Here is a 27,536-nt window from a genome sequence, read left to right as displayed (position 1 = left end):
GGCATAAACAAAAAAGAGCACATCCCTCAACACAGAAGAGACGCTCACTGGCTCCCAGTACAAGCGAGAATTCTCCATAAAACTCTCCCCATTACCCATAAATGCATCTCCAACAATGCCCCCAGTTACCTCAATCGAAGCATCTTTCGTAAAACCACACCCAGAGTACTCAGATCTAGGCCAACACACTCCTCCATGTACCACGTTTCACCACTACCAGAGCAGGCGAGGCCAGTTTCCCCACAGCAGCTCCTCGCATCTGGAACTCGCTCCCCTCCCACCTCAGCAACAAAACTTACTTCCAAAAGTTGAGAAAGAACTTAAAACCTGGCTATTCAACAAATATCCATAGTAAATCGTGTAAGACAGCCTACCTTACTCTACATTACCTACTGCCAACAACATCTCCCCCTCGGCCTATGCGGAAGTCACCACCTGTTCTGCCACTCCCATGCCTCCGCCCAAGTCACCCTTGACCAATGTTAACTGGGAAATATGAAGCCTAAGATGTACCTAAGATGCCTGCAACTACCTAAAACATGTAAGACCTCTGACCTGAGTACATGTGTATGTAAATGAATGTATGCAAATGCAATGTTGTAGTGCAGCTCATTATAACAGAGCTCCTTCTGATTATGTACATAGAGAGATCAGAACTGCAGCTCATGATAACAGAGCTCCTTTTGCTCATGTATATAGAGAGATCACAACTGCAGCTCATGATAACAGATCTCCTTCTGATTATGTATATAGAGAGAGCAGAACTGCAGCTCATGATAACAGAGCTCCTTCTGATTATGTATATAGAGAGAGCAGAACTGCAGCTCATGATAACAGAGCTCCTTCTGATTATGTATATTTAGAGATCAGAACTGCAGCTCATGATAACAGAGCTCCTTCTGATTATGTAAATAGAGAGAGCAGAACTGCAGCTCATGATAACAGAGCACCTTCTGCTTAATGGATGCCGGCAGGAATGGGCAGACAGTGCAGCCGGGCAAGCACTGGCTGCAGTGCGAGCCAATCTGGCCCCATCACTATCCTCGATGCAAAAAGTATTAATGTTTGACATGTTTAATAGCTTCAAGAATTGCCAGATAGCTATAGACAAATCATACCACATGTCTAACACACCTACACGCTACACGTTTTACTTTAGGTACCAACCCAACTGCTGAGCACACTGGAAAAGTCAAAGTAATGTACACATCAGTGGTGTATGACAAACTAGCTATTGAGGGGCTGGAAACATTCGCTGTCTCTGGCACTCTTTCTGTCTCTCATGGCCCCATTCTGAGCTCATGATAAAAAGAGTGTGGAAATACGACATTCTCCCCGCCAGTTTCCAGCCCCACCATTCTGAGCTTTCCAGCAGCAAAAGCTGCTAAAATATCTCGTTGTGGGGGAAATATAGACTCCAGTTGCGAGCATTTGTTAAAATACTGCCACTTTAAAAATGTAAGAACGTTTTCTTAAACTTTCATTAAACTAAAAAAGTGGCGCTGCAGTCTAAGAAATGCTATATTTATAAAGGGGAAAAGTGTGCAGTGGAGTTTAACGGCACCTCAGATGTGTCCTATTTTAGGTTCATTTTTTGTCATGCTAAACCAGTGCTGCTGGGAGGAGAGTCCCCTTCATGTGGCGGCCCTGCATTCCTCATGGTTCCTAGGGCTGCCCTGCACTCCTCATGTTTCTTAGGGCTGCCCTGCATTCCTGATTATTACGAGGGATGCCCTGCATTCCTGATGGTTGCTAGGGCTGCCCTGCATTCCTCATGGTTCCTAGGGATGCCCTGCATTCCTGATGGTTCCTAGGGCTGCCCGACATTCCTGATGATTGCTAGGGCTGCCCTGCATTCCTGATTATTACGAGGGCTGCCCTGCATTCCTGATGGTTGCTAGGGCTGCCCTGCATTCCTCATGGTTCCTAGGGATGCCCTGCATTCCTGATGGTTCCTAGGGCTGCCCGGCATTCCTGATGATTGCTAGGGCTGCCCTGCATTCCTGATGGTTGCTAGGGCTGCCCTGCATTCCTCATGGTTCCTAGGGATGCCCTGCATTCCTGATGGTTCCTAGGGCTGCCCGGCATTCCTGATGATTGCATAGGCTGCCCTGCATTCCTGATGGTTGCTAGGGCTGCCCTGCATTCCTGATGGTTGCTAGGGCTGCCCTGCATTCCTGATTATTACTAGGGCTGCCTGGCATTCCTGATGATTGCTAGGGCTGCCTTGCATTCCTGATTATTACTAGGGTTGCCCTGCATTCCTGATGGTTGCTAGGGCTGCCCTGCACTCCTCATGGTTGCTAGGGCTGTTGTCAAGCCGTAAATCAGGCCCATGCAAAAGCAATGGCTTTCATGTCCCTGCACCACAGTCTTTCATTATCAGAATGGGGTGTGTGTAGGTAAAGTGTTCCTCCTTCATGGTATAACTCTTTCCAACGTTTGCACCACCTCAGAATTAGGGCCCGAGGCTCTTTTTCCAGCCCCCCCCCCCCACCCCTCTCGCTGTCTCTCTCCCATCACTCAATGAGCGAGAGCTGTGAGGTGCTCTCTCTCTCTCCCTCCCTCCCTCTCTGGCTCTCTCTATCTTGTCTTGCATGCTCTCTCTCTCTCTCTTTGTCTCTGCATCAGTGCAGTCTGATTATCTCTCTGCTGTCTGTCCCTCTCTCTCTCTCTGCATCAGTGCATCTGATTATCTCTCTGCTGTCTGTCCCTCTCTCTCTCTGCATCAGTGCAGTCTGATTATCTCTCTGCTGTCTGTCCCTCTCTCTCTCTCTCTGCATCAGTGCATCTGATTATCTCTCTGCTGTCTGTCCCTCTCTCTCTCTGCATCAGTGCAGTCTGATTATCTCTCTGCTGTCTGTCCCTCTCTCTCTCTCTGCATCAGTGCATCTGATTATCTCTCTGCTGTCTGTCCCTCTCTCTCTCTGCATCGGTGCAGTCTGATTATCTCTCTGCTGTCTGTCCCTCTCTCTCTCTCTGCATCAGTGCAGTCTGATTATCTCTCTGCTGTCTGTCCCTTTCTCTCTCGGCATCAGTGCAGTCTGATTATCTCTCTGCTGTCTGTCCCTCTCTCTCTCTCTGCATCAGTGCAGTCTGATTATCTCTCTGCTGTCTGTCCCTCTCTCTCTTTCTGCATCAGTGCAGTCTGATTATCTCTCTGCTGTCTGTCCCTATCTCTCTCTCTGCATCAGTGCATCTGATTATCTCTCTGCTGTCTGTCCCTCTCTCTCTCTGCATCAGTGCAGTCTGATTATCTCTCTGCTGTTTCTCCCTCTCTCTCTCTCTCTCTGCATCAGTGCATCTGATTATCTCTCTGCTGTCTGTCCCTATCTCTCTCTGCATCAGTGCAGTCTGATTATCTCTCTGCTGTCTGTCCCTCTCTCTCTCTGCATCAGTGCATCTGATTATCTCTCTGCTGTCTGTCCCTCTCTCTCTCTGCGTCAGTGCAGTCTGATTATCTCTCTGCTGTCTGTCCCTCTCTCTCTCTCTCTGCATCAGTGCAGTCTGATTATCTCTCTGCTGTCTGTCCCCCTCTCTCTCTCTGCATCAGTGCAGTCTGATTATCTCTCTGCTGTCTGTCCCTCTCTCTCTCTCTGCATCAGTGCAGTCTGATTATCTCTCTGCTGTCTGTCTCTCTCTCTGCATCAGTGCAGTCTGATTATCTCTCTGCTCTTATGTCCCCCTCTCTCTCTGCATCAGTGCAGTCTGATTATCTCTCTGCTGTCTGTCCCTCTCTCTCTCTCTGCATCAGTGCAGTCTGATTATCTCTCTGCTGTCTGTCCCTCTCTCTCTCTCTGCATCAGTGCAGTCTGATTATCTCTCTGCTGTCTGTCTCTCTCTCTGCATCAGTGCAGTCTGATTATCTCTCTGCTCTTATGTCCCCCTCTCTCTCTGCATCAGTGCAGTCTGATTTTCTCTCTGCTGTCCATCCCACTCGCTCGCTTTGTATTTCTCTCCCCTCTCCCTTCCTTTCCCCTTCTCTCCCTCTCCGTCTCTTGATTTATGTCTCTCTCTCTTGTCTTGCATGTGCTCTCTCTCTGCATCAGTGCAGTCTGATTATCTCTCTGCTGTCTGTCCCACTTGCTCTTTGTGTATTTATCTCCCCTCTCCCTTCCTTTCTCCTGCTCTCCCTCTCCCTGTCTCTTGATTTGTGTCTCTCTCTCCTTCTCCCTCTCCTCTCTCTTAACGTGCGAGACCTGGGTTTTGAGGTGCTCACTCTCTCTCTCCCTCGTCTTGCATCTATGCTCTGTCTCTCTGCATCAGTGAACTCCGTTTTTCTCTCACTGCTGTCCATCCCACTCCCTCTCTGTATTTGTCTCCCCTCTCCCTACCTTCCTTTCCCCTTCTCTCCCTCTTTCTGTCTCTTGATGTCTGTCTCTCTCGTCATCTCCCCCCTCTCCCTCCCCATCTTCCTGTGTGTGACTCTCAGTCAGTGTGGTTTGTGGGAAGGAGGTGCTGGGCGTGAGAAGTGGAGGGCGGGTGGGGGTGGAGTTGGTTCCGTGAATCGCACCGAGGGGCTGAGTGAGGATGCCAGCTTTGTAGCCACAAGGGCGAGGGGTACTGTATGCACTGCTTTGAGTCCATTGGCGGCGAGGATGTCTGGGCAATACGTCTGGAGCGTGCGCACACATGCCAGCCCCAATGCACAGACATCCTTACTGACTTATAAATACAGGATAATTATAATAACCATTAGCACCCGGCATGGGGGAGCCAGCCAATCAGGTGGCTAGGAACACTGTTTGAACTGCTGGCGTAATCCTGACGACCGGCTCCCCTGCTGTCATATTCCCCCCACTCCCAACCCCCTTTTTTTGTTTTTAATTTTGTTTTTAATCCCCCCTGCCCAAAAATTTACCAAATTTACCTTATTGCGACTGTGGCGGAACTCACCGCTGCAACCGTACCTTCCTCTATGCTCACAACGGCCGCCAAAGGAAAGGGAACAGGGGCCTGCCTTCCCTTTCCATGGTGGCCATGTTGGCAAAGGATTTTCCCACATACAACGGGACGCCGCGTGCACCCTGTGGTAGGAAGGTGTTAACACCACATTACCACATCAACCACAGAATTAATTGCTTTAATGAACAGGTGTTATGGTCCTTATTGGTCTCCTATTGATCTCTCTTTTGTACATTTCAGATTCTACTTCCGGCCATTCCAGCGCCCCCAGCAGTAGCCCCTCTACTAATGAAGGTATAGTACTGATTTTATAATCACTGCCTGGGCGCCTCTCGCTTGCTGCCTCACTCCTTGCCCAGCTTTCAATGGATTTCTCTGTTTTCAGTTGCAGGGTCTACACCTGGCCTTACCCGTTGCTGCTGCAACACCGGCTGCCCTGAAGGTATTGTAGTGATGTGGCTAACACTGTCTGGACCTCACCTTACTTGCTTTCTCACTCTTTGTCCATTTTCTGTTGAGAACTCTGAAGGACACATCAGATAGCAGCCAGCTGCAATGTTGAAAAAGATGACGGTGCATAACTCTGAAGTGGAACTGCAGCTCATGATAACAGAGCGCCTTCCGCTTCTGCATAGAGTGAGATCAGAACTGCAGCTCATGATAACAGAGCGCCTTCCGCTTATGCATAGAGTGAGATCAGAACTTCAGCTCATGAATACAGAGCTCCTTCTGCTTATACACAGAGATCAGAACTTCAGCTCATGATAACAGAGCTCCTTCTGCTTATACACAGAGATCAGAACTTCAGCTCATGATAACAGAGCTCCTTCTGCTTATACACAGAGATCAGAACGGCAGATCATGATAATAGAGCTCCTTCCGCTTATGCATAGAGTGAGATCAGAACTGCAGCTCATGATATCAGAGTTCCTTCTGTTTCTATATAGAGTGATATGTTATGATATGATATGATATTTTATTTATATTGCGCTCATACACAAATGTTTCACAGCGCGAACAAGGAAAGGGAGTGGAACAGGGGAGAACAAAATACAATCTTACTAGGCCCACTGACATTAAGAACGCACAAGTGCATGGAAAAGGGAAAAGGGGGGAAAGTGCTTGGAGGGGGAGAAGTGGAAAGTGCGGACAGAGGAGAGAACAGAATAAATAATAAGTGGGATAAATAAATAAATAAATAAGTGCAGACAAAAAGGTGGCGCAGCCAGACACGTGGTAGGTGCATGATTAGCCAGATGGGGTATATCTGATAAGTGCAGAGGAAGAGTGGGGGACTGTATGGGTACAGATAGTGCCAAGGGTGGCCAGAGGCAGTGCAGGAGGGAGGCAGGGTGCGCAGGTACCTGGGCCCGAAGGACAGAGGGTGGGTGAGGAAGGGCAAAGGCAGAAGCGAAGAGGAGGGTCTTGAGGTGCTTCCGCAACCGGAGATGGTTCTCCTCAAGTTTCAGGGTGGCCGGGAGGCTGTTCCAAAGGGAGGCCCCAGCCGAGGACAGAGATCTGCCCCCAGCTCGTGTGAGATCAGAACTGCAGCTCATGATAACAAGGCTCCTTTTGCCTATAGTAAAGAGATGAGAACTGCAGCTCATCATAACAGAGCTCCTTCCACTTATATAGAGAGTGAGATCAGAACTGCAGCTCATCATAACAGAGCTCCTTCTGACCTGGCCTACTCTCATTCACAGCCCCCAAATGACATGGTCCACTCTCATTCACACACCGCACATCGCCTAGTCTACTCTCATTCACCCCATCCCCACATTACCAGGTCTACTCTCACACACACACACCCACATCACTTGGTCTACTCTCACTCACACACACCCACATCACTGGGTCTGCTCTCATTCACACACCCTAATTACCTGGTCTACTCTCATTCACTCATCCCCACATCACCTTGTCTAATCTCACACGCACACCTCTGCCACATCACCTGATCTACTCTCATTCACACACACCCACATCTCCTGGTCTACTTTCATTCACACACACCCACATCACATGGTCTACTTTCATTAATACCCCCACATGTGTCACACATGCGTCCTCATCCTGCTTGATCTCTTGTTTGCCTTTGATACTGTCAACCATGCCATCCTGCTCAACCGTCTCTGTGATAACCTCGGTATCACTGGTCAGGCTTTGGCGTGGCTGACTTCTTTCCTCTCCGATCGACCCTCCCATGTTCAACTTGGGTCCTTCCTCTCTGCTATCTTTTTCTCTACTTGTGGTGTCCCCCAGGGGACTAACCTCTCTCCCTGGCTGTTCAACCAAGACCTGGCACTCCTGGCCAACCGGATAGCTGCTCTCTGCCCCAACTTCCAGTGCTACGCGGATGACACACAGCTCATCTTCAGGCTACCCTCAGCCTCCACCTCTACTTCCCTCATCTCTGACTATCTGTCTGCCATCCTGGAGTGGTGTGCCGCCAATGACCTCTGCCTTAATGCCAGTAAGACTGGGATTCTCCTCATCGGCACACCCACTCCCTCCTTTCCTGTAGCTCTCTGGCCGGCCTCTCTTGGCCCCCTTCCTGCTCCCACCTGCAAGGCAAAAAATCTCGGGGTCATCTTCGACTCTACACTCTCCTTCTCTCCTCACATCTCTGACATCTCTAAGAAGTCACACTACCAGCTGCACCTCCTCAGAGGTATTCTTCCGTTCCTCTCCTTCCCCCAGAAGCTCACTGTCTCTAGAGCTCTAGTTCTCTCCAGGCTGGACTATTGCAGCAGCCTCTTTCTAAATCTGCCTGCTTCTACTTTCCGTCCTCTGCAACTTATCCAGAACAGGACTGCGAGAATTTTCCTTGGCCTCAAGCCTAATGATTGTATATCTCCAGGACTGAAATATCTGCACTTGCTCCCAGTGGCTGCGAGGATTAAGTTCAAAACCCTCTGCATCGTCCACAAGGCCTTCTGAGGCCTGGGGCATCAATACCTTCAACTCTCTCTTCCTAAATATCTTCCTTCTCGAGCTTTTCGCTCATCTGCCTCCAATTCCCTCAGGGTCAGTCGCTTCTCCAAGCAACGAGTTGGTGGTAGATCTTTCTTCGGCTAGGGCCGCCCTCTGGAACAGCCTCCCTGAAACTTGAGGAGAATTATCTTTGGTTCCGGAAGAACCTCAAAACCTTTCTCTTTGTGTCCACTTTTTCATCCTCCTCTCCATTGCTGATTTCCTGGCTGACACTGAAACTGCAATGATTACCTGGCCACCCTCTGATCTCGGGCCCAGGTCCACTCCCCCAACAGTCACACTCCTGCACTGCCTTCCTGGCAACCCCTGCACTTGGTGACTGTTTTCTGTATCCTTACGGTCCCACTTCCAGCACTTGACACCGGACGTCTGTACATACCCTTTCACTTGCCACCTGCCGGCCGTACTTTTGCTTATTTTTTTTATTATTGTCTTATCCCATGTACTGCACTGTCCTCTCCCACTTCCCCCCTGCACTTCTCCTCCTTCCCCTGCCCATGCACTTGCACGATCTGAATGATACCTGACCTAGTAGGATCGCTGCCTGTCTTCCCTCTGTTCGGCCTCCCTTGCCTCATCACACCTCGAAACACTTGTCTATAGGCGCGTTATAAATGCCATATCATATCACCTGATCTACTGTCATTCACCCCCCCACATCATGTGGTCTACTCTCATTCACACACACACCCACACCACCTGATCTACTGTCATTCACACATCCCCACATGACCTGATCTGCTGTCATCAGCCCAACCCCGCCACATAACCTGGTCTACTGTCATTCACCCCCCCACATCATGTGGTCTACTCTCATTCACACACACCTCACATGATCTGATCTGCTGTCATCACCCCAACCCCGCCACATAACCTGGTCTACTCTCATTCACACCCCATCATCACATGGTCTACTCTTATGCACACCCCCGCGACCTGTTCTACTCTCATTCACCCCGCCACCCACATCACCTGGTATACACTCATTCATCCCCCCCCATTTCACATGGTCTATTCTAATTCACAAACACACCCGCGTCCCCTGGTCTACTCTCATTCACACGTGCCCACATCACCTGGTCTACTCTCAATCACACACACGCACATGGCCTGGTCTACTCTCATTTGCTACCCCACATCACCTGGTGCACTCTCATTTACACCACCCATATCACTTGATCTACTCTCATCCACACAAACCGAAATCACCTGGTCTATTCTCATTCACCTCATCTCCCCCACATCCCCTGGCCTACTCTCATTCACACAAACTCACGTCACCTGGTCTACTCTCATTCACACGAACTCACGTCACCTGGTCTACTCTCATTCACACAAACTCATGTCACCTGGTCTACTCTCATTCACACCCCACATCACCTGGTATATTTTCATTCACACACACCCATAAAATCTGGTCTACTCTCATTCACTCCCACCTCCCACCATCACCCGGTCTACTCTCATTCACACACACCCACATCACCTGGTCGACTCTCATTCAGACACCCTCATTACCTGGTCTACTCTCATTCACACACAGCACATTGCCTGGTCTGCTTTCATTCACACACCCCCACATCACCTGGTCTAATCTCATTCACTCACCTGACTCACATCACCTGATCTACTCTCATTCACACACCCCCACATCACCTGGTCTAATCTCATTCACACACCTCAACCACATCACCTGATCTACTCTCATTCACACACACCCACATCACCTGGTTAACTCTCATGCACACACCCCCACATCACCAGATCTACTGTAATTCACCCACCCCACATCACGTGATCTACTCTCATTCATACACACATCACCTGATCTACTGTCATTCACCCGCCAGACCCCCACATCACCTGATCTGCTGTCATTCACACACCCACATAAACTGGTCTACTCTCATACACCCCCCTCCAACCTCCACATGACCTGGTCTACTCTGATCACCCCCAACCTGCCACATGACCTGGTCTACTCTCATTCCCACCCCCACATCACCTGGTCTACTCTGATTCACACACACACACCCTCATCCCCTTGTCTACTCTCATTCACACACCCCATAATCACCTGGTCTGTACTCATCCACACAGCCTGACATCACATTGTCTACCCTCATTCACACACACCCACATCACTTGATCTACTCTCATTTGCTACCCCCACATCACCTGCGCTACTCTCATCCACCCCCCCAAATCAACTAGCATACTCTCATTCACCCCCCCACAACACCCGGTCTACTCTCGTTCACATACACTGACGTCACCTGGTCACTCTCATTCACTCCCCACCACATCACCTGGCCTACTCTCATTCACACACACCCATATCACCTGGCCTACTCTCATTCACACACACCCATATCACCTGGTCTACTCTCATTCACACACACCCATATCACCTGGTCTACTCTCATTCAGACACATCCACATCACCTGACCTATTGTCATTTACCCGCCCCACAGCAACTGGTCTACTCGCATTCATCTCCCCGCTCACCACCTGGTCTACTCTCATTCCCATATTCCCACATCACCTGGTCTACTGTCATTCACACCCACCACATCACCTGATCTACTGTCATTCACATCCCCCACATCATCTGATCTACTGTCATTCACACCCCCCACATCGCCTGATCTACTGTCATTCACATCCCCCTCATCACCTGATCTACTGTCATTCACACACCCCACATCACCTGGGCTATTCTCATTCACACCCACCCACATCACCTGATCTACTTTATTCACACACCCCACATGACCTGACCTACTCTCATTCACACACACATGCACATCACCTCGTCTCCTCTCATTCAACCCCCCACAGGACCGAGCCTACTCTCATTCACACACAACCACGTGACATGTGACTTGGTCTACTCTCATTTAACCCCCCACATGACCTGGTCTACTCTCATTCACACACAGCATCACCTGGTCTACTCCCATTCACACACCGCCCCCACATGACCTGGTCTATTCTCATTCACACACACCCATATCACCTGGTCTACTCTCATTTACACACCCCACATCAGCCGGTCTACTCTCATTCAGACACACCCACATTACCTGACCTATTGTCATTTACCCGCCCCACAGCAACTGGTCTACTCTCATTCATCTCCCCGCTCACCACCTGGTCTACTCTCATTCCCATATCCCCACATCACCTGGTCTACTGTCATTCACATCCCCCACATCACCTGATCTACTGTCATTCACACACCCCACATCACCTGGGCTATTCTCATTCACACACACACCCACATCACCTGGTCTACTCTCATTCAACCCCCCACAAGACCGAGCCTACTCTCATTCACACACAACCACGTGACACGTGACTTGGTCTACTCTCATTTAACCCCCCACATGACCTGGTCTACTCTCATTCACACACACCATCACCTGGTTTACTCCCATACACACTCCCCCCACATGACCTGGTCTCCTCTCATTCACACACACCATCACCTGGTCTACTCCCATTCACACACCGCCCCCACATGACCTGGTCTACTCTCATTCACACACACCATCACCTGGCCTACTCCCATTCACACACCGCCCCCACATGACCTGGTCTACTCTCATTCACACACACCATCACCTGGCCTACTCCCATTCACACACCGCCCCCACATGACCTGGTCTACTCTCATTCACACACCCGCCGTGCATTGTAAAGGCACCTTTGCAAGCGTTGCCTATCATCTGTATCGCCTCCTATGTGTGTCAGTTATGCTTGAAATGACATCCTTAGTTGGTGTTTAATAAATGCAATATGAAAAGTGCTAATAATATAAAGTATAGTGAAGCATTCAACATATATTATATTTATTAAACCAATAATAATAATAATAATTAATATAATAATGTATGTGTTAAATACAATTACAGTAAGAATGATACTATGTTTCAAAATTATTAATAGGTTTTAATAATAGTAGTACTATACTCTTTCTAGAAATAATAATACTATCAATTGATCAATGTGCTGAATATTATTTGCATTGTGATTATCAATAATATATATATTAAATTAACTATTAAAACTGAACTGCCTTTTATTACTCCTTCCAGTGGTTTCTGGCGACAGTCCATTCATATCGCTCTCACCGACTACAGATTCTGCCCTCCACCAGAGCAACGACACCTGCCCTGAAGGTACAGCACAGTCTCTGGCGTCACTGTCTGCACTTCACCTCCCTGGGTTTCACACCAGCCATTTTAGGCTGGGCAGTTTGCAGTACACATCAGCGAACAGTCGGTGGCGGTGTCGAAATCGTTGATGGCCCCAAAATGGAAGTTGGGCTGTTGGCCATCTTGCTGCTCTTGCAATGGAAAGGTGGTGTCAGGATCGGGGCTTTGGGGTGTCCTCCTCTAAAATGGTGTGTATGTTGTTCAACAGACGACGTAGTGGGGTCAGTATGGATCTCAAGTACAGCAGGGATGAGTTGGTTCGGGTGACAGAATTCCGGTATCTTGGTATGCTCTTGGATGGAAGTTGCAAGTGGAAAAGACAGTGGCAAAGTGTAAACAGCGTCTTAATTTGTTGAAGGTGGGGTCGGGTCAGGAGTGGCGTGGAGGGCAGAGGAGTATGAGGATGTTGTGTGTGGGGTTGGTCAGGAGTGTGCTGGAGTTCGAAATTGAGCTGCAGTGCAGTTAAAGTAGGACTCAGCTTAATGTGTTGGATGGTGTCTAGGCAAGGGCAATGAGAATTGTGACTGGGACTGTTCGGTCATCCCCCACAGAGGCCGTGCAAGTGTTGGCAGGGATGTTGCCAATGGATGTGAGAAGGGAGGAGATGAGTGCTAGGTATTGGCTGCGTTGTAAGTCCCTTAGTGTGTGGCATCCTGTGAAGAAGTGTCTGGAGGTTAATTGGATGCATGCTTATAATAGTGAGAGTTGGGAGACTTCTGGATTCCATGCGGACAGGCTGGTGAAACGATTGGGGGTGGAGGGGTTGTGTATGGTGGAAGATGTGGATAGTGTTGTAGGACAGATTTGAATGCAGGATGATCCAATTGTCTGTTTGGATCTGGCCAAGGTAGTGATCAAGAAGGGTGGTGATAGAGGGGTGATTAAGAGGTTGGCAGTGCAGTATGTGGAGGGGAAAGTTGGCGCTCAAGTATATACGGATGGTTTCAGGGATCTGGAGAGGAACAGGGTTGGTATGGCATACTATTTTCGGGCAGATGAGGAGTTTTGGGTGGCTAGGTTGTCGGATGATGTATCCGTCTGCACGGCGTAGTTAATGGCTCTTAATATGGTGGTGCTTCGGATTATAGGGAAACAGTTGGCTAGGGTGGTGGTGTTTGTGGATTCGATGAGTGCGTTGTTGGCTATCAAGGAGGGAAATTATGATAGGAGGGATATAGTTGTGCTCATTAGACAGCGATTAGAGGAGTGTGTTGCTGGGGGTACCGTGGTGGTAATGAGTTGGTGGATCGGGCTGCATATGGGGCCACGTTGCGGGGGGAGGTGGATGTGAAAGTCCATTGAGTGTGGCTGAGATACAGAGGATGGAGCGTGGACAAATTAAGGATATGTGGCAGGATCAATGGGATATGAGTTCAAAGGGACGACAGTTGTATTCAGTGTGCAGGGAACTGCGGGTTCGGGCGTTTGAGGGGGGGTGGAGTTGACACAAATTGAGGAAACTATTTTGAATCGCCTTAGGGTGGGTCATGCAGGGTTGGCGTAATGGAAGTGTTTGATGGGCAGAGTTACATCCATGGCGTGTGAGGCTTGCGGGTGCCCAGAGACTGTGCATCATTATATGTTGGACTGTGTGAGGTTTGATGTGCAGCGGGAATTACTCAGAGTCCGGATGAGTGGCACTGGGGTAGTGGTACATGGGTTATCTGATCTGTTCAGTTGGAAAAGAAGGGTGGTGAATGAACAGTGTAGGTTCCTGCTTTGGTTTGTGCGGGAAGCGGGGAAGTGGGATGCGATCTAGTGGAGGTCGATGGCTGGTTGGTGCTCTTTTTGGCGAATATCATCTTAAGAGATGGAAATCGCTGGCTTCCGATTTCTGGAGTCATCCTAACAAGAAGAAGGAGAAGATGCTCTTGCAATGTGGTCGTACCTTTGGTTATATTTCAATTCCCATCTCAGTCCGCCTGCTTTCCCCTCTCTCTCTCTTTCCAAGTAGCTATCGATTGATCTATAAATCATGCTAGCTATCTGCCCGTGTCTGGGCATCCATCTATCAGTCCATCTCTCTATCGGTGCATCTCTCTGCCCCTGTGTCCCTCTGTCTCTCCACCTGCCCTGCTTGTTTCACTGCTCTCTCCCCCGTTTCGCAGCCCCTCTGGTCCCATTCTCACTGGAGCTGGACATGGCATTGTCTAGGACTCTCATTGCAGTGTGCTCTGTCTTTACAGGTGTCTTTTGCCTCAACAAGTACTACCTGATCGCTGGTGCCCTGGGTATCTGTGTGGTGTCAGCCCTGCTCTCCTGCCATATCACCGTCTGCTTCTTTAAGGTCTGCCAAGGTACTGAACACTCATTTTTCATGTTCTATTTTCACTAGAGGCGACTCTGTGTGTGGGTTCATGGTTGTGGGTAGTTATTCAAATGATACTCATACTGGTGGTGGGAGGGGGCGTCACATTGACTCAGTCCAGGGCGTGTCCATGGTTTTTGGGACTCTAGCCCTGTTGGTTGAAATGATGTCAACTTAGACTACAGATCGCAGAATGCATTAGGTTGTTAAATGTTAGCCCAGGACTGGGGCATTGAGCTCCTACTGACATACCATTATCTAGTAACCTTAGAGAGTAGAGTTCCTGTGTTTAGAAGACTTTGATAACCCAATATTAGCAGTGGAGACATCTGACTGGATGGCTCATCAATAGACCAATGGCAGGAGGCATGGATTTATGTTATTTGGCATTTATATAGCCCTCTATATGTCATTTGTATGACCTCAAAGCGCTGGTAGATTGAACGCCCTCGGGGACCGTAGTCAATGTCAGTTGAGAGAGTAAGGTGTCATAGGGTGCATGGGTGCACCGGTTATGTGCGCAGCCCATGCAAATGCCTGATGGTAGCTGCAGGCTAAAAGTAGGTGAGGTGGAATTGATATCAGTTGAATGTGTGCAGACTGGAGGGTGGACTCCGAGACTCGGTTCAGGCTGCGTTAGGCCTGTAGGACGCTTATGTGTGAAGATAGGCTGGTTTGTCATGGGATATAGCTGCGTTTTATTAGAATGATGAGGTGTTCATGGGGCAATGTTCGTATGTGAGCAGATAGGCTGAAATTGATCAAGGGGTGTAGTTGTATTGTAATGAGTGTTGGTGTAGAGAGCAAGCATAGTGATATGGCAGGTGAGTGTTTGGGTGGTGTTATGATCTAAGGAGTTTGATATTCCGGATTTCGAGCGTGCGTTTGCTTAATAATGACTTAATAAGCGTATTCAGTGGCGTCAGTGCTCGGGATCTCATTGAGCATTAGTTATCGGGTTGCAAGGACTCAGTCGCCTCAAATGTTCGTGGTCGGCATTATGGAAAGAGCAGGGTTTTTAGAGCTTTGCAGAAAGTCATATAGTCTTGGATGTGTCGAATATGTGGGGGGCAGAAAGGTGGCCCTTCGTTCGACTGGTATCCAGTGGAGGGTTCGGAGAGCATGCAAGATGTGGTCTCTTTGTCCCAGGGCGAGGAGCAGTTTTGCGGCAGCGTTTTGGGCTCTTTGGAGTTTGTTGAGTTGGTATGCCAGGGCTCCAAGGTATAGGGAGTTGGCATAGTCCAGTCTTGACATCACAATGGAAATAACTGCAGCAAGTCTGTTCGGGAAGGAGAGTTAGGAAAAGATGCATCTGAGAAGTTGGAGGTGGTAGTGACAGCATTTTGACACATTGAGTTAAGAGAGGGGGGGCGGTGCGGCGGGGCTCACTCTCTACGGCAGTGGTAGTCAAACATTTTCAAGCTGAGCCCCCCTTAAGTAAACATTTTGTTTCTGTGCCCCCTACAAGCCATAAATACTTATATTTTCTATTAAATGTTTATATTTTCTATTAAAAACAGTCACTGTAATCCTGATTTAAAGAGCTTCTAACCACCCTGTGGGGGCGGTCCCCCCAGTTTGAAAACAGCTGCTCTGTGTTATGGGTTTACATTTTTCCTGAGGCAGTTCACATGCACCCTCATTCTTTGGAAGGGAGCAGACTCAAGGAAGCAGTGTTTCTGTGGAGTTCCCGGCTTCTGCGCCATTTTGGATTGGTCTCACTGCCCGCGGCACTGCATGGAGCCGGAACCCTAGCAGGAAATCTTTCCCGTAGGATTTCCCACTCCGTGCAGGGAATCCGCATGCATTTGTGCAGCGTCAGTAATCTGAGGCCGCAGCAGCGGTCCCACAGATTCTGTGTACGGTTTGTGCACCAGAAAGAAAGTAATCCATCACCACAACGGTAGCCATTGTTCACGGTGGCCTCTTTGCTGATCTCCGCCACGTGGACACTCGCTGAAAATCAGTGAGGATTAACCACATGAAGCGATAGTAGGCATGGAAACCTAGTTAAGCTTGGGTTTCCATTCATGGGGTTAATTAGGAAAATCTGTGGGGGGGGGGCTGAGCCCCGAAAGCGGTAGCAGTGAGCCAATCTCGTTCAGGTAAGTGAGGTCCCTTGAGTTCACAGATAAATGCATGATACCAGCAGTGCTAGACATGGAAAACATTAATTGGGGGAACCGTCACTTCTTAGGAGGGGCGGGGCTTTGGGAAGGGGGGCATGGCCCCTGGTCAGGTTGAGCACCACAGTATCTCTATATAGAACACAATCCTGAAAATTTGCATAAAAGCAAATAGCATTATGGGAACAACATGTTTTATAGTGATTCAGTAAGAAAACCTTTTAAGCGTATAACAGACTTTTCTGTTTTGAGCGGTTACAATATTCACCCTAATAAAGATGTCTGCAAATTGCAGGATATATATACACGTTTGGACAACTGCAAAACTGTATGTGAGGCTTTGGCAGTTTCTGTATGCAGTCTCCACTAATGATTGTCCTGAACGTTAGTTGAAGAATGGGTTGTGCAGCTCTACAACCTTTGTGCTGAGTCTACTGAAAGCGGTCTGTTTGATGAGACACCCGGTCTGGGAGCCCTTGGACCTGAGCGCCCGGGGATGGAGCGGTGACCACCCGATCTTGTTCGAGCCCATTCCCTGCAATGGGTACCATGATATATACACAAATGCATCCAGCCTAGACAATAACTACTGCAACAAATGATGTGGGTGCCTAGAGGACATGCAGATTAGCCTTCATTATCACCCTTTGTCTTGGGAGGATAGCTCAGCGGAAACGTGCTCGCCTTGGAAGCAAGATGACATGGAGCACCACAGGTTCGATCCTCGGGTCTGCGCTTAGAAACCTCTGGGTATTAAGTGCATTATAAATAACCTATCATATCATATCATACCCAGCATGGGATGGACGAGAGTGGTGCACCTCTAAACCCTAGCTGTCCCAAATTTCAGGCGTTGTGACAGTGCGTGTAACCCTCTGGTCTTGAGCCTAGCCTCAGTAGACTGTGAGGCTAGTAAAATAGTTCCTGGGGTGCACATTACCAATCTGCAGGTGTAAATGGAGCTAGGAAAGACAAGCAGAAAATTGACCAGCAGTAAAGAGCTTTCATGTGCTAAACTTCTTTTTATACATTTGGATTTGGATTTATTTAAAAAAAAGCTTAGCCTCGGGGTGCTAACAGCAATATTACCTGCGGTTCTAGGCCTCATCGGCCAGTAATGGTGGCAGGGCCAGCCGTTAACCACGATAGCTCAGGCCTTGGCCCGTTCCTGAGGGTATTACTGCTTAAACATAACATTGATGTGGTCCTTCCTGGCATTTTCCTTGATCGTCCCATGGCCGACCTCTACTAGGGTGACCAGATCAAAAAAATAAAAAAAAAAATGGGACAGGCCATAGACATAAATGTAGGACTAAAGTAAACACAAATAAAACAAGTAATACTTCTATGTTGCTGGACTATTGCGGAGGGTTGGGGGGGTGCTCACAGGCACACTCCTCTCATTGGAGGAGAGCAGCTGGGGATTGGAAGGGGGAGAAAATGGGGCATTAAAAGCATTCACGCCACCATTCACGCGCAGCATGAATTGTACCGTGCCCGATTACGGAATTTCGAAATCGGGTACTGGCAAAAACCAGGACTGTAGCCACCCACCCTTCCTATCCCGGTATGGAGGGCGATTTCCGGGACTGTCTCGGGAAAACCAGGACGCCTGGTCACCCTAGTGTCCTCTACTGAAGCATAATCTACTTGCTCCAGTTGGGTTGGAGAAGTAGAGATGCAATACTGGTGGTGATTGGCTGCAGGTTTCTGTCCTGGCCTCCAGCAGCAGGGCAGTAGTGTCTGAGTCCTAGCGGCATTGCAATATTTTCCCACCACTGGGAATTCGAGGGAGGGCGGATATGAGTCACCTATAAAGTTATGTATTCTGTCGTGCGCCAAGCTGGGTTGGCCGCAACTCTTCAAATACCAAATCTCTCATGCCCTATGTCGGGAAAGCACAAATCAGATACCTGCCATCAAGCTCGGTATATTGGAAAACCTTAATGCAAATGTCCTTGTTTTACAGGTAAAAAGAAAAAGGAGACAGAGGTGAGTTAATACAATGAATGAGCATTAAATACAAGGTAAACATATTAAACAAAAATAGATTTATTACAATTGTTTTTAACTTGGGTGTGAGGCATCTAAAGTTCTTTACAGCAAGAAAGCATTTATTTAATCACATGGACTAACCATCTCAAAAAGAATAGAAAAAGTAACTTAACTACTGTTATGTACTCCTGAAAAAGACAAAAGAAAGTGTTTGAATTCAGGTCGAAACATGTCCGTATTGAACAGTGCCGCAGCTAGAACAGCATATTTGGGGGAAGCCTTAGTAAGCATGCACTGCTCTTTGCTATGTGCTTTTCCGTATATATATATATATATATATATATATATATATATATATATTATAAAAAAAGGTATTTTACCACCTCAGCACTTTCTGTAGCCAAAACTGGCATATTGTTAACATAAACCACAACAGAGTCAAACCCTCCCTCTACGCCCCCTTCCCCGCACAAGCACAACATTCTCAGAATTCACTTTTGTTTGTGGCGAAAAATGACCGAATAATTCTTTGATTTGGGAAATATATATTACAATTATTGCATTGTATGAGGGCATCGGTACAGATATTTTCTTTGAACTGTACCTTTTTTGGAAAATAAACTGTTTTACTTGACTTCATTTAGTATCTGAAAAATCGAAAGTGTGCGCAGTTCAAAACTCCGTACATTTAGGCCAGGGTAAGAGATTTGGAAAAATGTAAAAACCGCAGAAGAAGTGGCCGCATGCAGACAAAAAACACTTTTTTATATTTTGAAAAGAGTGTGGGTGTACTTAAAGAAATGCACCTGATGCCACACAGTGGTGCTTGGGTGCACCTGCTCCTAAGCACTGGCATGGTTCAGTACACCAGCGTGCCAACAACACATGGTGGTCACGTGACCGTCAACCACGGCACAGCTTGTGAGCATGTGCTCATACCCACTATATCATAAATGTTTCTTTGTCTTTTCCCGATGGATCTGACTTTTTTAAGGTCCCTCTTGGATGCTTTGGGCATGAAAGGGTCAATACATTTGCTTATTGATTACCCCCAATCAACCTATGGGTACCCCCTCCCCCCTGCCACCACCCCAATGACATTAGAACCCTTTCTCCACCCCCACCCGAGCCACTTACCTGCCGGACTGGAGCTTTGTGCTCCGGTCCCGGCGCTCCTCCCGCCCGTGGCCTCCATGGAAATGGAAAAGGGACTAAGTACCTTTTCATATTGTGGCGGGAACCTTTATTTATTTGTTTTCCTCTAGAAATTGCGCTCACGCACGAGCAAAGCCCACCTCATAAGAAGAAAAGAAATACACTTTTTGCACCTGGGAAAACCTCGGGGTGCAAATAGCTATCACGCCCTAGCCGTGGGGTGTACATGGCCGGCAACGGCCCGCAGCCTTAAACAAGGTCTTATTATATTCTAATACGTTGAGGTCATTGTGTTCCGACGGGGACAAGTGTAGAGTAACTTAGGAGGCAAAACATGTTGGCAGCAACCAAATGTTCATGTCTGGTGTTTGTTGAGGCTTTTTGCTTTTTAGTTTCGGGGTCACGGTACTAATGCCTTAATGTACTGTGTTGCCTACCTAGGGCGATGACGGCGAGATAAGCCTGCAGTACGCTTCGCTCCAGAACCTTGCAACAAAAGATGGCAGCGATGCGGTGGGAAGGACTGAGGAGGATGCCGAGAAGAAGACCTGCTATGCCAGCGTGGCAGACCTGAAGTCCGAAGTCCAGGCCATGGACGAGCAAGACACGAGTGGCATGGACCCGCAAGGAAATCCCTGAACATTGGGGTGTGCATCCTATACTATGCCCATGAGGTCCCAGCACGGATAGTGTGTACCACTAGAGTGAGAACTATGTAGCCATTCCAGCGCTGGTCTATAGAGAAGCTTGAGAGTTTACGTGGAAATCTTTTCTTTCCATATATGAGATTAAACAGGCCTCTGCATAGGAAGGCAGATGAAGTCTGCCGGGCCACCCCGTATGCTATTGAGAAGCTACACATCCGCTATGAAGACAATTCATTTTTCATACCCGCTTCACCTATTGCCATATATTTTTGGCCACGCCTACACATACCTTAAGCTCGCCTTAGGTGGCTATTTCCCCCTTTCTGCTGACACTCCTATTTCTAGACCTTATTTAGGGTAGGAACAGGGACGTCATTTGGGGGTCGCTAGGAGTCGCAGCTGCGACCCCTGCTGTCTCCCTTGCGACCCCTGGCATGCCCCCTGCGACCACTATTGCAGACAAATGGGAAAACAAAAGGAAGCTCCATGGCTGCAGGCGCCACTGGGTCTCCTCTCATGCTTTCAAGAGTTCTGGAACTTCAGTAGTTGCTTAGCAACCACGAACAGTTACTGAACTCCTGACTCGTCTCCACACACATTTGGACCAGCCCACCCCGTCATTTCCCTCTAAATGGCTCAACAGTTTGTCATCTTATTTCCCTGCAACAATGACACTTTAGTTCCTGGACACAAGCTCATATATGCTTTGTAACACCGTCTTTTCAAGCTACCGCTTAACTGTTGACTTCCCAGGCACAGCCAGAAATAGTTTCGGATCCGGAAGGTTTTTGCGCAGTCACATATGAATTCAAGAACAATAATAAAACGTCTCCCTTAACACTGATTTAGTACCCGATTGCCTCTTTCATATACAAAAGTACTCAACACATTACTCGAGATGATTTTTAACTCACAAACCAGAGCCAATCAGAATGTCTGCCTCTAAAAGTATCCTTAAAATTTGCCAAAAAGCCAAATGTTCACTTTACATTGGCCTAATATAGCTGCTGTCCATGGTTCCCGATAGCATCCCGTAACATTTTAATGTTTCATTAAATTTTAATTGGTTATTTATAACGCGCTTAATACCCAGAGGTTTCTAAGCGCGGCCCGGGGATCACACCTGTGTTGCTCCGTGTCGTCTTGTTTCCAATGCGAGCACGTTGCCCCTGAGCTATCCTCCCGAGTGATACTTTCAAAGTATTGATCAAAGAAGTATTTTGCCTTCTGATGAGGGGGCCAGCAGCTCAGTGCCTCTTGGAAGCTCGAGATCCATTTCAACTGAAACATTTGAAAGACTTGCCCTTGAAGGTGATAAGCTCAGATCAGCACTTTGCTGAAGTTAAATTTGCCTGATGGAACAAAGCGCAGAGGAGCGAACAAGGTTTTATCTGTCAGTCATTGTTGCAGACACTGTGAGGGAATGTCTGACAGAGGTCAAAGTGGTTGGGAACTAAAAGCTATGGCGTTCCCTTAATGTTTGGGGAAATCCACCATCGTTCCCCTACTTTATGTGACCCCTGGTACCATTCCAGGATGGCAGGGAAGGGCGCAGTTCCCTTCACTTCTATACAGGGGATTCAAAAGTGTGCCCTGCGTGTAACACTCTGGTGCCCCTACCATACTGGCCATCCTGCAGGCGCTAAACTGGCTTTGTTTATTTGGGCACCTTGCTTGGCATGGTGAGAGGGCTCGTGGAGAGACGAAGCAGGGGCTAGGATAGACAGGACAGTGCAAGGCGGGGCTTGCCCTTTGATGTGCAATCTACAATGGCTCCTGTTGCTTTGTGGCTAGGCACAACATTGCCAGGAAATGTTATCACAATAGGTTTGTCCCCGACAAATAGCAAAGCAATATATATTCATGAATACAAATCTTTGTCAATTCTTGTTTAAACAGGATCTTAGTTCAAGGAACAGATATAAATGAAGTGTTTGGAGGCACACTTGGTTAAGACATTTGTATTACATTGGTAGTTCAATTAACAGCTGCAATTAAGCCACTGACTATCAACAGAAAAAACACTGACAGGCCACAGTTTTATGTGACTGCTTGATAGAGCTACCTAAAAGAAATCTTGGGAGGATGGGTTTTGGGCATGGAGGGGCAGATGGCAGATGGGAATGGTGTAGGTATTAGCATGGCCATGGGCAGTCAATGTGTGAGTACATAACTGGACAACACCCACAAGTTGTGGGTCCCTCCTCACATTTCATCTCCCTCTTAGCTGCACTCTGGTTTCCGCCCAGGGTTTGGGACTGAGACCGCGTTGATGGCTGTGTGGGGTGATCTCCATGAGGTGGAAGACCAAGGAGAATGATCCTTATTGGTTATGATGGATCTCTCTACGGCCTTTGATATGTTGGATAACAGTATCCGACTTAGATGCCTCAGGGAGACCGAAAACATCCCTGACCAAGCCATAAAATGTTTTGATTCTTTTCTCTCAGATCGGCAGCAACAGGTGGGAATGGGTGGGTTCACCTCTGACTCTCTCCCACAGGAGTGAAGAGTCCCTCAGGGTTCCTCACTTCCCCTCTTCTTTTCAATGTATACCTGCACTCTCTTATGGACATACTTAGGAGGCATGAAGTTAACTTCCACTCCTATGCGGATGACATCCAGGTGTTCATCAAAAGAGGGTCTGTGTAAGAGGCGTTTCGGACGATCGAACGAACGATGTCTGGAAGAAGTTAGGGTGTGGATGTCCACTAACTGGCTTCTACTCAATGCCAGTAAAACGGAAGTAGCACTGTTCGGGCTTGAACATCTTAATGATCATAGTAGGCGCCCTGGTCCACCATGCTCCTTAGGCTCTGACCTATTGTTTGCCCCTAAAATAACAAATCTAGGCTGCATCTGGCAGGAAAATCTGGGGAGCGAAGCCCAGGTGCGTGCCAAGGTGCAGTCAGTGTTTGGCACCTGGTGCCACTTGCGACCGGCTCTTCCATTTATTCCGGCTGAGGATCATCCAGTGGTGGTGGGAGTCTTGGTGAACTCTCGTCTTGGCTATTACACTGGTCTGCTCGCAGGCAATACACTTACACAAGTACAGCGCCTGCAAAAAGCACACAGGCTGATCTTTGGAGTAAGGAAGTCCTCTCCGTTTTCAAGTTGATGGCGATCTTTACATTGGCTCACCATAAAGGATCCAATTGACTTCAAAGTCCTGTGTCTAATTTTCAAATGTGTAAACAACCTAGCCCTGCCCTTTTTATCTTTAAAAAAATCTGTTGTTACCGACCAACCCGTCGGCTGCGGTCAAGAGACAAACCATTGCTGCAAATTCCCCTCTCGGACTGTGTGTCTAAGGGGGACCGCAGATTCGGAGTGTACGGGCTAAAGTTATGGAAAAGTCTCCCTTTGGAGATTCGGGCCTTTAAATCTCTCTGCCACTTGTCTGTTTGGCGAGTCGCTCTCCTGTGGTCCTTTGCCTCCTTGTGAGTTGCCCTTTGCTCCTTGGCTGCTTTGGCGAGTCGCTCTCCTGTGGTCCTTTGCCTCCTTGTGAGTTGCCCTTTGCTCCTTGGCTGCTTTGGTGAGTCGCTCCCCTGTGGTCCTTTGCCTACTTGTGAGTTGCCCTCTGCCCCTTGGCTGCTTTGGTGAGTCGTTCTCCTTTGGTCCTTTGCCTCCTTGTGAGTTGCCCTCTGCTCCTTGGCTGCTTTGGTGAGCCGCTCTCCTGTGGTCCTTTGCCTCCTTGTGAGTTGCCCTTTGCTCCTTGGCTGCTTTGGTGAGCCGCTCTCCTGTGGTCCTTTGCTTCCTTGTGAGTTGCCCTCTGCCCCTTGGCTGCTTTTGTGAGTCGCTCTCCTGTGGTCCTTTGCCTCCTTGTGAGTTGCCCTTTGCTCCTTGGCTGCTTTGGTGAGTCGCTCTCCTGTGGTCCTTTGCTTCCTTGTGAGTTGCCCTCTGCTCCTTGGCTGCTTTGGTGAGCCGCTCTCCTGTGGTCCTTTGCCTCCTTGTGAGTTGCCCTTTGCTCCTTGGCTGCTTTGGTGAGTCACTCTCCTGTGGTCCTTTGCCTCCTTGTGAGTTGCCCTTTGCTCCTTGGCTGCTTTGGTGAGTCACTCTCCTGTGGTCCTTTGCTTCCTTGTGAGTTGCCCTCTGCTCCTTGGCTGCTTTGGTGAGTCACTATCCAGTGGTCCTTTGCCTCCTTTTGAGTTGCCCTTTGCTCCTTGGCTGCTTTGGTGAGTCACTCTCCTGTGGTCCTTTCCCTCCTTGTGAGTTGCCTCTGCTCCTTGGCTGCTTTGGTGAGTCACTCTCCCCTGGTCCTTTGCCTCCTTGTGAGTTGCTTCTCTGCTCCATGGCTCCTTTGGTCTTTGGTTCTCTGGTGAGCTGCCGTCTCTTGCATGGTGTTCCCATGCAATAAAATCTGGCATTGATTGCGGCTTGAAACACATTGTGTATAGGCGCATTATAAATACCCAATAAATAAAATACAAACATTGATTGGAGAAGGATATGGCAACAATAACCACTTCAAAAACCATCTAAAACACAGGATACACAATAGAGCATGCGCCATCTGAAGGCACTTGTCTGCACTAAATGTCCCTAAACACCAAACGAAGCCACCACAAATACACCAGCACAACTCTCCACACTCCTTAGGCAGCTCCCTAATGCACTCACACAACCACACAAATAAGTACCGTAGCAACATGGAGCCCATATTAACCATAGATACAGACAGCTCACAGAATATCTAAAATGGACACTGCGCAGAGTGCCACCTTTTTCTGCACGCATCAATGTTGTAACAGAGCAATTTGTCCCTGATCCCCTGTTACTGCTTTGGTGCCCTACCCTATCTCATGCTGATCCTGAAGCTTATCGAAAGTTTGAAAAGGCATGTCTCAGTGAAAGGCTGATAAAAAAGACATGTTCGCCCCTGTTTCTTACTGCGTCATGGCATATTTTTCTGGGTATCTATACTGAAGTAAGCATCATAAGTGTTGTTGCGTGTCTAGACTATGGTGCAGCTGGACTAGCCATTCATTACAGTGGCTTGACATTTTGTACTGGGCATCTCTGACAAAGCAATCATGATATGTGTAATTACCTGGCTAGACTGGCTTTTGGGTGCAGCCAGTCCTTGCTACGGTATTGTCTATTTCTCGGGGCATCTATGATAAAGTAAGCATGCTAAGTGTTATTATGTCGTAGATTGGCATGTTGGTTTTGCCCGTCTAGGTATGTCTTACTGTGTCATGGTATTTATTACTGTGCATCATCAAGGCTACAGCAAACATACGTGTTATTACGTGTCAGGCCTACATTGCGCAGCCAGTTTTTACATGCTTTCTTGGGGTGCCATTACATTTTTAGTAGCAAAGCAGTAAGCAAGCTCAGCGAGTTGAGTGCTCACTGCTGTGATCTGCAGGTTGCAGGTTGAAATACTGGCAATGCCAACTCAGCCTTTCATTCTTCCAAGGTTGATAAATAAGTAATATTTCCTGTGGTTGATACAGGAAGGTACTTAATTTTATATTTAGATCACTGAGTAATGATGTGAAGAAGTATATATTGTGGTATTGTGTATTCTATTTTATTTCATTTTGGATGATTTATTGTATATGTTTGTTTTGATATGTGTAAAGTTTAATTTATTTAAACTAAATCACATTAAATAAATAAAATAAATAAGTAGCAACTTCAGTCGGGATGTTAATTGTATGAAACTATGTGCTATGTACAGAACTTTGGCAAAAGCACTACATACATAACAAATCATTATCATTACTGAAAGCATGAGTGCTCCAGTGCACTGGCAGTGACGTGCATCTGTTGCACTTTTGCATACTGTATTATGGCAGCAAATGGCAGTGTTGGGGACCTATCATGAAATCACAATAACCAGCATGCACCTGTAACTGGCATGATATGGAAGTAACTAACCACACAATGCTGAAGTGGCATATCTATGGCACTGCCTCTGCCTATTGTTTCCAGTTTATTAAAAACGAACACATTTTTCATCATATAATTCAAAACTGCTTCGTTCATTACAAATGGCAATAAATGACTTCAGACACAACATTCTAAAACGGACATTACAGACATGAATTCATTCAACACAACGCAATATAATACCATATACTATTTACCCATCAGTCTTTCCCTTTCTAACCCGGACAATTACATTTTCCACCTACACAACAAATTACTTACTTCCCTACATCATTTTGGTGGACTAATCGAGAAAAACATTCCAACAGACTTAATGTGCATCACTATTAACATATTCCCTGAAGCAATGGTCGTTGAGATAGTGTATCCATACAACAGCCTAGCCCACTTGACCTCACTGTTTAAATGCTCTAATCTCCTTATGTACTTTCCCAACCACATTTTCCTCTGCGCTAGTGTTGTGCTGCAGCCAAGCAGCCAATGTTTTAGGGTTTCTGCTTCCCCCGGCTTTTTACACAGCCGACAATCTCTTGCCAAAGCATTCCTCTTATGGGACCCCACCTTTGTAGGGAGCATAGTAAGTTAAGACAAAAGCGCATACAAATGTAAGGATATTTTGGCCCTGCGAATCTCATCACAGAGGACTGCATCTCCTTATATGTTCTCGGGTGTGCTGTTATGTCCCTTTGCAGCTTATAGAATGAGATTTGCTGTTTTTCCTTCCCCATTTCACATGATTCCTTTTGTTGTACATCTTCACTGGGCTTTCCATCAATTTAAGTTTGTCTGAGGCCACTTCAGACTTTGTCATAATTATTGCTTAAAGATGTATGCAAGTCTTTAAATAGCAAACCTGATTATGGAACCAATAATGGCTTGGCCTATGTAGTTCTATTGGGTCATATCATGACCCCATCAATGGCATATGAGTGCAGCACCCTTGATCAAATGTGGCTAGTGTCTAAAATATTCTTGTCTGCTTCAGTACGTTTTTGATATTTTAAAATGTTTACTTTGTTTTACCACTGCAAGCCACGTCCGGTGATATCACCATGGTTAAAGAGGTCGCCATCCAGGTCAACCTTCAAGTGACATCACTTCCTGTTATGTCACTCCCACTACCCCAGGCATTTTGGTGAATCAATGTCCCTGGGTTAGAGTGAGATTAATCGCTGAGTTGGTGTCATTCCCCCGGTAAACCTCAATTTCTCATCAAGGTGACTTTTCCTACAGAGAGTCTGGTCTTTACGTGGCCTCCCTTCTCATTTTTCTTCCTAATGTTGCAGG

At 47.6% G+C, this 27,536-nt stretch overlaps 1 protein-coding gene across 4 annotated transcripts in view; it reads left to right on the top strand.

Moving 5' to 3' along the window:
* Positions 1-27,536, top strand: part of LOC138521903 (uncharacterized) — a 154,498-nt gene that overhangs the window by 94,120 nt on the left and 32,842 nt on the right. The window contains exons 3-8 of one of the 4 annotated variants that reach the window (XM_069635064.1): positions 5,146-5,199; positions 5,291-5,347; positions 12,001-12,084; positions 14,307-14,417; positions 18,524-18,546; positions 20,146-20,351. In XM_069635064.1, coding sequence (XP_069491165.1) covers positions 5,146-5,199; positions 5,291-5,347; positions 12,001-12,084; positions 14,307-14,417; positions 18,524-18,546; positions 20,146-20,343 — 527 coding nt within the window. In that variant the 3' untranslated portion in view covers positions 20,344-20,351. Of the gene's footprint in view, positions 1-5,145; positions 5,200-5,290; positions 5,348-12,000; positions 12,085-14,306; positions 14,418-18,523; positions 18,547-20,145; positions 25,998-27,536 lie in introns of those variants that run through there. The other 3 variants (XM_069635063.1, XM_069635062.1, XM_069635065.1) reach the window with 3 other exon arrangements.

Source organism: Ambystoma mexicanum, chromosome 13 (genome assembly GCF_040938575.1).
Source record: "Ambystoma mexicanum isolate Mex_15411 chromosome 13, UKY_AmexF1_1, whole genome shotgun sequence".
Lineage (NCBI taxonomy): Eukaryota > Metazoa > Chordata > Amphibia > Caudata > Ambystomatidae > Ambystoma > Ambystoma mexicanum.
This window is presented reverse-complemented; position numbering and strand designations above follow the sequence as displayed.